Source organism: Sapajus apella, unplaced genomic scaffold (genome assembly GCF_009761245.1).
Source record: "Sapajus apella isolate SASKATOON/1434 unplaced genomic scaffold, GSC_monkey_1.0 scaffold126, whole genome shotgun sequence".
Classification (NCBI taxonomy): Eukaryota; Metazoa; Chordata; class Mammalia; order Primates; family Cebidae; genus Sapajus; species Sapajus apella.
Genome location: NW_022437066.1, coordinates 1,557,667 through 1,570,366, shown reverse-complemented (window position 1 = coordinate 1,570,366; position 12,700 = coordinate 1,557,667). Strand labels below are relative to the sequence as shown.

General features: G+C 65.4%; 1 protein-coding gene across 1 annotated transcript in view; it reads right to left on the bottom strand.

The window, feature by feature from the left end:
* The window catches only part of NOTCH1 (notch receptor 1), a 48,980-nt gene that overhangs the window by 26,115 nt on the left and 10,165 nt on the right, over positions 1-12,700 (bottom strand). The window contains 2 exon segments of the mRNA XM_032261734.1: positions 1,389-1,727; positions 2,301-2,563. Of these exon segments, the coding sequence (XP_032117625.1) occupies positions 1,389-1,727; positions 2,301-2,563 (602 nt within the window).

Here is a 12,700-nt window from a genome sequence, read left to right as displayed (position 1 = left end):
CCCGAGTCATTTGGGGAGGCCCCCTGGATGGTCATCTCACCCTGAAATGGCCAGACCCCACATAGGGCAGTGAGCACAGCTCTCACTGGAGGGGTGACCCAGCCCTCAGCACCCCAGCCTCTGAGATCTGCCTGCTCTCAAGAGAGTAAACCCCAATAGCCCTCCCCTTCCCTCCTGGCCACCCCTCATGGCCCTGAGCTGCCCCTGCCCAGGCAGCGGCTCTGAGAGGGCCCAGTGCCCCTGGCATCTGTGCCCCTGGCATCTCCACCACTGGGCCTCACCAGGAGGTCCTCACCCACCCTGCCCCAGGTGAGTGGGTGTCAGCTCTGCACGCAGGTGGCCTCGGACAAGGCCACACACACCCGACCTACCCTGGTCTGAACTGCAGCCCCTTGAGGGCTCAGCCCCTCAGCCTGGGCGGCTGGAAGTAGGGTCCCATGGCTGCTACAAAGCCCCTGAACCCCAGCAGCAGAAAGGCTCTGCGCCCCTCTGCAGAGATCCCAGATCCAAGCTGGCCAGCTAGTGCCTGTCCCCACCCCACGCTCACCCAGTGACTTGCAGGAAATGCACAGGCCTGGTGTCTGCACGCAGAGGGGGCTGGGCTCAGCTTACTGGGCAGCCGGGAGCTTCCCCTTTGTGGGGCCAGGCCAGCTTGGGGCTGGGCAGGGAGTGGGGGAGCCCTTGGGTCACCCATGGGCCTCCAGGGCCCTGTGCACCCCCAGCCGCACCCCTGCCTGAATGCCCTCCCCCCGTTCCCACCTATCCACCATTCTGAGCAACTGAGGCAAAAGGTTTTGAAACCTCTTCCCTTATTTTTAGAGCTGCTGCAAAATTTAGTCAAACCAGAACTACAGTAGACAAGCTGCTACATACAACACAGGGGTGGGGAGCCACTGGGGACATGGGCAGGGGCTGTGCCTGCCTGTCACCCCCCCGCAGGAGACCAGCAGGACAGCCTGAAGGGCCACGGCTCGGGGAAGGGAAGGTGCAGCCCGCAGCCCCACACCCCTCCCGCCTACAGCCCCACACCCTGCCCCCCCAGCTCCACACCCCTCCCGCCCCAGCCACACTCCAGGGGAAGCCCGGGGGTTGCGCAAGTCAGGGTGCCCGCAGTGGGGGAGGTGTCCTACAACTCAAATGTGAGCTTCAGGGAACTCGAAAGACAGGAGGTGGCACCTGGACCCCGTGCAAGCCTCCTCCCAGCGCACACCGCGCTCCAGACACACCCCTAACACCTCACGAAGTCTGGGGAACCCACCAGCTCCACCTTCCCAGTTCTGCACCATGGGCCCTCCCAGGGCTCCCATGCACCAGGCACCCCCGTTCCGGTCCCTCAGGCCTGGCCGCGGGGGAGGGACTCGTGCACCCCAGCCGCTGGGCAGCACTACCTGGCAGGCAGGCACACTCGTGGGTAGTGTCGCCGGTGGGGCGGCAGGTGCCCCCGTTCTGGCAGGGCGAGGGGCTGCAGGGCACGTAGGGCCGCTCGCAGTTGGGGCCGGTGTGCGTGGCTCGGCAGGCGCAGTGGTAGGAGCCGACCTCGTTGTGGCAGGTTCCTCCGTGGCGGCAGGGCCCGGGGTTCTGGCTGCACTCGTTGACATCCTGCCGGCAGGTGGGGCCGTGGAAGCTGGGTGGGCAGTGGCAGATGTAGGAGGCATCGAAGGGCAGGCACTGGCCGCCGTTGGCGCAGGGGTTGGAGGCGCACGGGTCAGCCTGCTGGCACGATTTCCCTGGGGACAAAGGGACAAGAGGGTCATGCTGGCCTCCCTGCTCCCCGAGGCCCGCCTCCCCTCCCTTCAGGCCCTGGGAGGTGCTGGCCTGGGTTCCACCTTAGGCGCCATCTCATTTGATCCTCAGGGCCTGCCATGAGACTGGTCGCCTGGCAGATGAAGGACCACAGGTCCCAGGAGGCCAAGTGACCTGCAAAGCCACACGGCGGGGAGGTGGGGAGAGGTGGCCTTGGCCCTGGGCCCGCACTGTCTCCTCCCAGAGCTGACACCCCCAGACACCCTTCACGCTAACAGGCGAGGGCCAGCGCACCGCAGGAGGAAGGGGGCAGGGGGAGCCTAGACATCGAGGCTCCCCTCGTCCTGCAGAAGCGGGGACAGCAAGGGTTGAGCCGGTGCCAGCAGCTGAAAACGAGGCTACTTGGGCTGGGAGGGGACCAGGGCCCCTGGGGCAGGGGCTGCAATGACTTCCAGGTCACAGGCCCAGGCCTGGGTCCTGCCAAGCAGCTTGAGCTGCGTGGACAGCTGGCAGTGGGCCTGGGCCTGCCCACCTGTCGGGCCGTGGGTCCTCCTCACCTGACCAGCCGGGTGGGCAGCGGCACTTGTACTCCATGAGCGTGAGCAGGTCGCAGGTGCCCCCGTTGCGGCAGGGGTTGGAGAGGCAGGCGTTGTCCAGGGGTGTCAGGCAGAGGGGCCCAGAGAAACCCAGGGGACAGCTGCAGACATAGTCCGCCACGCCTCCACGGTCCACCACGTGGCATGTTCCAGCGTTCTTGCAGGGGGTGCTGAGGCACGGGTTGGAGTCCTGGCATCGCAGGCCCACAAAGGCGCCGCCGCAGCTGTTGGCAGATGTGCCAGGGCGGTCAGTTCCCACCTGCTCCCCCAGCACCCCTGCCACTCGGCACCTGTTGCGGGCACAGCTGCCTCCCCGCACCCCAGCAGGAAGCGCAGGGGGCGCGGGTGCGATGTCTGCTTAGCAGGGCTCCCTCGGGGCTGGCAAATCTCTCTGGAGCTAGATAGATGTCATGGCTGCACAACTTTGGGAATGTACTAAATGCCAACGAAGGAGGCCGAGGCAGGAGAACTGCTTGAACCCGGGAGGCCGAAGTTGTAGTGAGCAGAGATTGCGCCACTGCATTCCAGCCTGAGCGACACGGCCAGACTCCATCTCAAAAAAAAAAAAAAAAAGACTGCTAATCAGGGGAATAAGCTACAGGCTAGAATATTCCAAGCTGGGTCCACAGCCCACTCAGGGGTCTGAGTCTACTCCCCCGGAGAGCCATGGAGAGGAGTTGTGCACACTGGCTCTGTAAAGCCTCCGGGTCGGCTTTGCTTGCCAGCTTTGCTACAGCAAATGGGCATTGTTTGGGCAGCAGCGAAGGTCGTGGTTCTCCCAGCCTTCAGGTATCAACATGATGGCAGCCATGGAAAGTGTGGACTGGCTTCCCGTGCCCCTTCCCATGTGGAAGCCTTTCTGATGGGACATCTCACGCCAAGACCACCCTGGCCACGCCGGCCAGCCTGTTCTCAGCCCACACTAGGCCCTGGACACATTTCTCTTTCTGCATCAAGTCTTCATAACACACACCCAGGCATGTCAGCTGGGAGCAGAAGCACCATGTTACAGCCGGGGAAACCGAGCTGCCATGAGGAGTGCCCGCTGCCAGGTCTCTGCAAACCTGTCCAGGTGTGCCAAAGGCCGCCCCTAGCCCTGAACACACCGTCCAGGCTCACACACAACAAGGGGAGAGGGAAGGGGTCCTGCTTCTCCACCAGGCCTGGCCTCACCTGTTGCCTGCAGCGACGGGCACAGAGCCTGCCCCCCCAGCTCCACGACCACCCGGCCACCTGCTGCAGTCATAAATCACCCGCCCCCGTCACCTCCTAGCCTTACGCTCCCAGGGAAGGTCTGGGACCAGCCTGGCGCCGCTCTTCCCAGTGGTGAAACCTCTGAAGTGGAACGAGCTCCTGGCCCCCAGCAACCCCAGCGGCCTGGGAAGGCTGCGGACCCACGGCTCAGGCCCTGCGTGCACGTGGCCTCCTCTGGATGGGACATACAGGCAGACAGTCCTGCCTCCCAGAGCCCACCTGGGTAGGGGGCTGCCGCGGCCGCCTACGCCTGCCCCAGCCCTGAGGCTGTGGCTGACAGCTTCACACGGGACCCTCAATGGCCGGCCAAGTCCTCGATGCCTCTCCCGCCCATTCCCACCCAGTGCCTTGAATCAAGCCTGTGATGTGAGTGACAGTGGCCTGGGGGGGGGGCCTTACCCCAGGGGCTTGTGGAGGCTGTTGGGGGTGGGGTCTGTGAGTTTCTCAGCAGCCAGCCACGCCCCTGTCCCAAAGGCCGGGAGGCATCTGTCTTCCCTAAAGGCCTTTATCTGTGGCCACAGCTTGGGTAGAGAGAAAGCAAAATGGCCACTCTGGCCGACCATCTGTTGCCACAAGCCAAAAGTCCCAAAGCAACTGGTTTAAAGAAAACACATCTCGCCCCTCCAAAGGGGCTCTGGGAGTTCACTCAGGTCTGGCTAGGGCTCCCGCCAGCCCAATGAGTGATGGGCACAGCCCTGGAATGAGGCTCCCCCCGTGTGGCCGGCCGCTCAGGGGCCCAGTGACAGACCGGCCTCTCTGCGCACCTGTGGGGAGGGCAGGCGTGGCCCCCGCTGCACGTGGATCTGGTTACAGGCTGGCCGGTCCCTGAGGCGGAGAGGCTGCTGGGAACCCGAGGAGCCCGAGGGCTGGGCCGGGCCACGGCCACAGGAGAGGCGCCCTCCCTCCACACAAATGCCCCATTGTCAGGCGCGATTTGGCCACAGCTCCCACTTGGAGAAAAGGTCCTTTTTTCTTTCCCAGCCGCTGACGAGGTCGGCAGGGGTGTGTGCAGGACAGAGGGCGCTCGGCCATCAAGGCCAGGCTGGAGCCTCCGACGGCCTGGCCGTGCAACCTAGGCGTCCTCTCAAGGCCCCGAGAAGAGAGAAAAGCTGACCGGCTGGGCAAGACAAGTGGGGGGCAGAGGGGCCTCCCCACAGATATAGGGGACTCCACGTGAGCTGCCCAGGGGGCCCCAGCCCCTAGAGCAGTCTCCCACCAAGCGTCCTGAGGTCACAGGACACTGGGTGTCCCCAAATGGACCACGACGCTCTGCCCGGACACCTGGCCCCACTCCCCACCCCGAGTGCGGACCCAGCGTGGAGGACTGTGGGAGAATCTGCCCCACCGGACACATCCCAGTTAACGAGGCGGGACCACGCCGGGCCAGCAGGAGGAAAACACGCCCCATAAATCAGGCGTCGGCGCTCGGACAAAGGGCACTGGGAGCAGGTGTCGGACGTGGCGGCAGCTGCTCCCAGCGGGCGGGGCAGGAGGCCTGAGGAGGCTCCCGTGGGGGAATGCAGGCTGAGAGGGCCCATTGTCCGCCCCCACGCTCAGCCTGGGCATCGGACTCCGAAGGGAAGGCGCCCGCCCCGGCCCCACAGCCACGGCCTGGAGGTGTTGAGGGATGGGGAGCTGGGCAGAGCCTGGAGGACACTCTGAGCTGGGTGTGGGGGCAGCTTTGGGGCAGGTCCCCCACTGTCACTACAGGCAGCCTCCAGCCTGGGCCCAGGATCTCTCCCACCTGGCTAGAGCTGGAGCATTTTACAGATGCCTGACACCTGCCCTCTGCACAGCAGCCACACGTCCCTGAGAAGGCGGGAGGGACCTCAGGCCTGCAGCTTGGCCAGGGCCAGGAACGCCAGCCTGTGACCAAACCCTTCTCGGCCCTGGCGCTGGCCACACCCCCAGTACTGTGGCCATGCTGTCTTCAACACTGTCCCAGTGGGCGGGTGGGTGTCAGCGAGAGGCAGGCGCCAGCGCTTGGCTGTTCGAGGTGGTATCCAGCAGCCCTCTCAGCCACGGGAAGCCCCACAGCGTCCACAAGTGACTCACACCCCACCTGCCACTGTCCCCACATCTCCTCCCATCAGGCGCAGTGGGGAGACCCTCCCGGGTCTAAAAGGCGGGGCTTCTTTGAGATAGGGAACACCAGTCTCCCCCAGCGGACGAGAGCTACCCTGTCCACCAAGTCATCCAGCTCCCACGGTGGGGACCCAGCCCATGCCAGGTATGTCCTGATGGGCTCCCCTTCCATGCGTCCCTCTTAGGGTCACCTGGCACCTGCCTGTCCCATCCCCTACTCTCAGTGTCCTGGCAGTCCTGGGGCAACCTGTTCTGTCTCGGCCCTGCAGGTAAGTGGTGGGCGGGGCTCCAGGAGGGCTTCGGGGGTGGGTGAAGGTGGGAGGGGAGGGTGCCAAGTGTCCCAGTGCCCGCCATGCCAGCACCACCGCCTCCACCACCACCGCCCGGCTTTGTTCCCACCTCAGTATTTCCACGGTGCCGCTCCCACCCTCCCCGCCGGGGCCGCTCCATAGAAATGCTGCAGGAGGCAGATGCTGCCTCGACCTTTCACCCGGGACTGATTCTAAATTGTGCTGCTTTCCTTTCTAAGCTAAGCGGCCATCTGCCACCCCCAGGGGACAGATGACAGTTCCCTCCGCCCCAAAATGAGAAGGAGGGGCCAGAGGGACTCCTTGGGGGCAGGGCTCACTCAGCTCCTACCCTCAAGGAGTTTATGGTCATGCGGGGCCAGGGATGGCGGGACAGGTGGAGGATGCGCAGAGGGTGGGGGTGTGGGGTCAGCTGGGCCTGAGTGAGCTGGGAGTCGGTGACATGGCCCTCACTGCCCCAGCAAGAGGAACCCGAGACCCTGGGGATGGGGATTCCCACAGCTCCACCAGGTGACAGCACCTGCCAAGGCAGGGAGGGGCAGGGATAGCGGGAGGCCTCTCTGGTGCACGGGAGCGGCATTTCCCAGAGAAGAATGGACAGCCTGCACGCCTCGGCTAGCTGGGAAGGGAAGGGGAGGAGCCACCGGCTGAAATCAGTGTCCAAACGCACCCCACCTGCCCTCAGCAGAGCCGCTGGGTGCAGCGGAGAACACAGGCCCAGCTTCACCTGCCCTCCTGGGGGCCTCCCGCCTGACCGTCAATCTCAGCCCCGCTTCCTGCTACAGAAGCCCAGGGGTTCCTTGGTAACAGTGTGACCCCTCACTGGGCAATAAAGGGGGGTGATCTCCTCCCCAGTCACCCCCAACAGCTGCTGCTCCCAGGGAGCCCATGGCCACATCCTGCAGGAGCCCATGCTGAGCGGCCCGGCCTGGGGTGCCCCACCCCCAGCTCTCCCTGGGACCCCTCCCCTCACCAGCAGGACCTGCCCCAGTCTCAAGGGGCTCTGCCCAGCAGGGCTCTACGGCCTCGGCACCTGCTCCTGGGCTGGCACCCAGATCCTGCCATGCTCTGCTAAGACCCAGCAAGGCTAGCCGCCTTTTACCTGCACCACGGACAGTGGGCCTCACACCCGGCAACCCCGGCGCACAGGCAGGCCCTCCCATCCACCCGCCTGGGCAAATGGGACCACGTGTGGACTGGCCGGGGGCGACACTGTAACCCTGTACTGGAGGGGGGGAGACAAGGCCAGACCCAGGGGGGTGGATGCTTCCCCAGGCAGGCCCCCATGAGGCCAGCTCTAGCCCGGACCAAGGCTTCTGGGTGGGGTGAGTCCTGAGACCTCAGCCCCTCACTTGGGCAAAGGCTGGTCCAAGTTCCCCACATCCCAGTGAGCACCACCCACCTTCCAGGAGGCACGGGCAGCTAAGACATGAGCTGGGCAGGGCCTTGGGGGCTCCCCCGGGATCCTGTCCTGCCGGAACAGCTGAGTAGCGCAGCCCTGGGGGATGAAGGAGCCTCGGGAAGATGCCAGAGCCTCACCGCTCACAGCCCCTTCCCCGGTCTCCCCAGAGGCCCTAAAACAAACAGCCACGGCAAGGAAGGCCTCAGCTCCCTCCGACCTGCCAGGACCCCGTGTCCAAACCCGTCTGAACAGCTGGCTGGCACCTCTGTGGGGCTGGGAGGCTTTGAAGGACGCCCTGCAGCCGCCAGGTCCTTCTTCCTTTTCTACCCCAGCTTCCTTCCCACCTTGGACAGGAGAGAGGCACGCAGGCTCAGAGGGGGCTGAGGGGGCTGAGGGGGCGGAGGGGCCCCGCGAAGCCTGGCACCACCAGGCCTGCTCACCGTTGGGGCGCAAAACCACGACTCTGGAGGCTGCCGTGTGGACCGCTGCCTCCAGCCACCACCTGTGGTCACCCCTGAGCTGTGGCCTCCCCCTGCCCCTGCAGCCGCTGGCCTGGAGCTGCTCAAAGCCGCACAGGGGCCCTGCCCCGGTTCCCAGGGTCCCAGGGAAGGAGGCGAGGAGCAGTGGGGGCCTCAGGGAGGCTGGGGCCCAGAAAAGGGGCCAGCCCCAAACAGCGGTGGCTCCTGACACAGAGGGCAGCAGCAGGTAGCAGGGAGGCCGAGTCGGGTGGGCGGGGGTCGTGCCGCCCGGGGCTGAGCCAGGGCAGGGCTTTCCGGCCCAAACAGCTGTTGCCGGCACCCTCAGCTCTTTTGCCTGCAAATCTGTACCCCCAGTTGCATCCTCGGACGGCTGAGAATGTGCTGAAGGGCGGAAGTGCAGGAAGGCCGGGTTTCTTCCTCTGGCTCCGGGGAAGCCCTTTGTGTGGGAGGTGGGATGGGGACAGAAACTGTCCTCCCAGGAAGCCACTTTTCCCACAGCCAGGAAAACAATGCCCCACCGAGGCGCCCTCACCCAGCGTGGGAAGGGCTGCCCGCATCTGACGGACGGAAGGCCCGTGGAGACACAGAGCGGGGCGGCCACTCCGGCGGCATGTGGCCAGACCCTCCCCCAAACGCCAGCAGGTTCTGGGGCACCAGGAGCCAGGTGTCACCAAAGTGCCCTACAGGCTATGTGAAGGGTGAAGATGCCGGCTGCAGCCCCACCCCTTGCTCCACTGGGGAAAATTCCCACCTGGATCCCCCAAAAGCAGGCACGTGTGTCCTTCCCTGGGCTTCCTAGATGCTAGCCACCTCAATGGCCCCTGGTTCCACTAGGGGAATTTCCCACCTGGATCCCCCAAAAGTATGTGTGTCCTCTCCTGGGTCTCCCAGGAGCTGGCCACCCCAATGGCCCCTGGGGACCCATGTAGACAAACGTCTTGGGCTGGAGAGGCCCAGATGGTCACTTCCGTGCCAGGCCTCCACTCCCAAGCAGGCCCAGCCCAGCCCTGCACCCCACGGTGGCTCAGAGGCCGGGAAGGCAGTGGACAGGCCCATGGCGACGCTGCTGGAGGGCTCAACCCAGACTCCTTGAACGAAGGAAGCACCACAGGCGCGCTCCCTGCCCACGCCAGGCATGCTTCTGGCAACTTCCCACCGCTGCTCCTGAGCAAATCCTGTCTCGGGATGGCAGGAATGGGCTGCCGGGAGGGGCTCAGGTTCTCTGGAGTGAGCCCCCCAGCCAGCCGGACAGACACCGGGGGTGCGGGCTCCAGTCCAGCCGTCCTTGTTCAGAACGCCGCAGGGAGGGGAAGGAGCTCTAGACATCTGTCCGGCACACACCGGTCCAGGAATGAGGAAACAGCCCACCCCTCCTGGCCTGACCTACACGAGGCTTTCCGAGCTCTGTCTCATGGGACCCCACAACCGCCCTGGGCCCACTTCACAGGTGAGAAAACGGGCAGGTATGCCCAGCACACCACCCGGGTCTGAAGGCAGCTCTGAGCCACTCCTGCTGCTGGGGACCAGAGTGGAGCGGGGCAGGGCAGGGCAGGGCAGGGCAGGGCAGCTCCCCAGGGCAGCGCAGGAGCAGCAGAAACTCCCTGGGAAAGAGCAGGCGGCGCGTGTCCCCCACACCCCAGCACCACCGGACGGTCTGGATGTTTCTCCTGACTACCTGATCTCCCAGCACCGGGAAGTCTGGGGCAGACAATGCGTTCTTACAGCTCCGCCAGTGAAACACAAAACCCTAGGGTGGTGGGGGCGGGGCTCTGGGCGAGAGAGGCCCAGCCCAGGGAGCAGACGCCCCTTCACCCACAGCACCCTCGGGGTGTCGGCACTGCTGGACGAGGGATGAAGCCGACGCTTACGCTGCTGGAGGAGCGCTCCTGGCCTCCCGGGACAGATGCTGCCTCCTCTGCATCCTCACCCCCACCGGAAACCACCCTGGAAGTGGTACAGGTCAGGACACGTTTGTGCTGCCTCCAACTCGGCCGCAGGCGACGGTGGCTTCAGTGGTCCCCTGGAGGTCACCCCATCCCCATTACACCTGCTGGCTCCCCGCTCTATGGCGACGCAAGGCACAGAGGGGCCTCTGAGCCCAGGAATCCTCCTCTTGGGACCCCCCCACCTCCTGCCGGCCGGATCCCAGCACCCAGCCTGGCTCACACACAGGCCCTTGGAGCCTCACTCTGCCCAGGCCCAGCGCTGCTGCCGGGCACTGGGGCACCACATACTTGGGAATCGGGATCCAGGCAGGTGCCCACAGCCCTGGGAGGGGCCCATGAGGAGGGGCGCCTGGAGGAGGGGCCTGCAGTGCCACAACTTGGGGGACACCAGGGTGTCCCGGGACAGCTGGCACAGGACGGGGACTGTCTGGGGTGCCTTTCCCTGTGGGGAAAGTGGGGGGTTTTCGGGGTGGACTTGGCAGGTCCTAAAATGTCTGCTGCTCCAAGGCACTGAATAAGCCCGACCTCGCCCAGTGCCACGTGACCTCACCCAATCCCGCAGGACCTGGATGAAATAGCGAACAACCTCATGCAAATCCCACACAGCCTCCCCAGGGCTCGTGGCTGGGGCTGGACTCTGGGAGAAGCCTTCCTGGAGGGGCCCCTGCAGCACGAGGAGGGGCTCCAGCGTGCATGGCACGGATGGCACATCCCCGGGGGAGACGGGCGTGCAGCCCCTGAGACCCCGCTACGCTTCCCACAGCTGCCACGACGCTACAGCATCTCAAAAGAAGACACGATTCAGTGCAGCAGCTGAGCCTTGAGGACGGCCCCTGGAGCTGTCAGGAGCCCTGGGGGACACGTCACAGCCCCCTTGGGAAGGCCACTTCCCATCTCCTGAGGAGGAAGGGACCTCAGAGAGGCGGCGGCAGTGCAGGGTCACACAGCCCACGAGGGGGAAGAAGCCGATGACCTCGGCTGTTGACCCAGTGCCACCTAAACCTGGAAGGGAAAGGTCTGCTGGGGTGGCCAGGCCTTCTAGCCACCCCAGTCACCCACCTGTCTCCACCTCTGCTCCCAGTGCCCACCTGGCCCCAGAGCGGCCCACAGCCCAGCCAGGCCCAGCCACTGGGGAGCTGCAGAGCCCTGCGCTGGGCCGGACCCTGCCACCACGTGGAGCCCGGACACTCAGCCCTGCCTGGCCTCTCCACCTGGCTGTCCATCAGACAGCAATCAAGCCAGCCTTCTGACCACTGAGAGGGATGCAGGAGGCCGCACCGAGGAGCTAGGACCAACAGGCCCCTCTGTGTAAGGATGGAGAACAGAGGCCCAAGGGGCCTGGCCCAGCCCCCTCCGCCCACCAGCCAGCCCCGGCCTGAGCTCAGCATCTTACTGAAAAGCGTCAGGGAAACCACACATGTTCGCCCCGGCTGCTCCCCCAGACCTCTCATTTCCAGTAACTGTGCGTTTCCGCTCGTCAACAGCTGAAACCGGGCGGAACTGGTGGGGGCAGGTACCTGGGCCCCACCACGCGGCCCTGCCGTGCGCCTGGGGCTCATCTGTCCCGCGGGTGCGGGCAGTCAGCACTCACCGCCCACCTCCTTCCCAGGCAGCCTCTGTGCCCACTCGACAGCTTGGCAAGCCCGGCCCCTGCCCTGACACGGCCACAGCGGCCTCAGGGAGGGCAGGCCAGCGTCAGGGCCCGAGCTGCTGCCTCGGCAGGGTCCAGGACCGGACACCCATCTGAGGCGTGGATCAGGCAATGGCACCTCCTCGGGGCCTCGGTCCCTGGGCAGGCTCGTTGATCACGGGCCTCCAGCAGGAAAAGTTCCAAGCCAAAAGCTCCAGCCTCCTGCAAAGGCGCCTGTCTGCAAACGCACCCTAACCTGACCGTGTGGGCTGCGGGGGAACCTGTTTCAGGGAAAGTGAAGGATGTGCCGGTTCCCTCCCCTGGACTTGATGGGGCACGAACGCGTCTCTAATAAAGCCAGATCTCCTGCTGTGGCTCCCAGGCAGGCGCCGGTGGCTCAGGCCATGAGTCAGACTGGGTGGCCCAAGGACAGGGAAGGGGCAGGGGGCCGGGAGCCACCACCTCTGTGGCCGGGTATCTCAGCACGAGGGCGACGGTCGGCTTCGTCCTGCCCTCCAGCCGCAGGCCTGTCCGTGTCCGAGAGCTCTCGGGATGTGGCGGGGGGTGGGGGCGTCCACTTCTCAAGCCCAGCCCATGCTGCAGGGCCGCTGCCCTCACAGAGAGGCTGACCCAACACACAGGACCTGCCTCCCGGGCCCGGCTCAGGCTGGGCGAGGCTGGCCTCCTGTGCTCCGCAAATCAACAGTGTCAACAAAATTCAAGGGGCGCTTCCTGAGCCTTAAACAACCAATTCAAGCACTTCAGAGACGCACCACGGACACCAGGCCAGGGAGCTGCGTAAACAGGGATGACAGTCTGATGACGAACGCACCCATCTGCCCGTGAGGGCAAGGCCGGGGCGTGTGTCGCCAACCTCAGTGCCAGGCAGAGCAGAAGGAGCAACACAAGTCTTTCCTGGGGGAAAATCTCAACCAGCAACCCAGGAGTTGTCAGGCCTTCCCCGGGTGAGAACAGCGCGCTGGCCCGAGCAGCCCTGCGCCGGTGAGGCCAGGCGAGCTGGCTGAGGCCGCCGTGAGTGCTCTCTGGTCCGCACTGTGGCGGTGGGCTCTGTGGGGAGGGTCCGGGCAGCATTTGGGCCTGGCCTGATCCCCAGACGGCCTCGGTTTTGGCCACTCGCAGACTGTGATTGCCAAGACCCCGGTGGGGCCTGGCAGCTGTGTGGGTGTCGGAGGCAAAGCCTCCCCTGTGTACCCCAGCACATCAGAGCCGCCCCAGTCCCCTCCCCACAGGCCCACT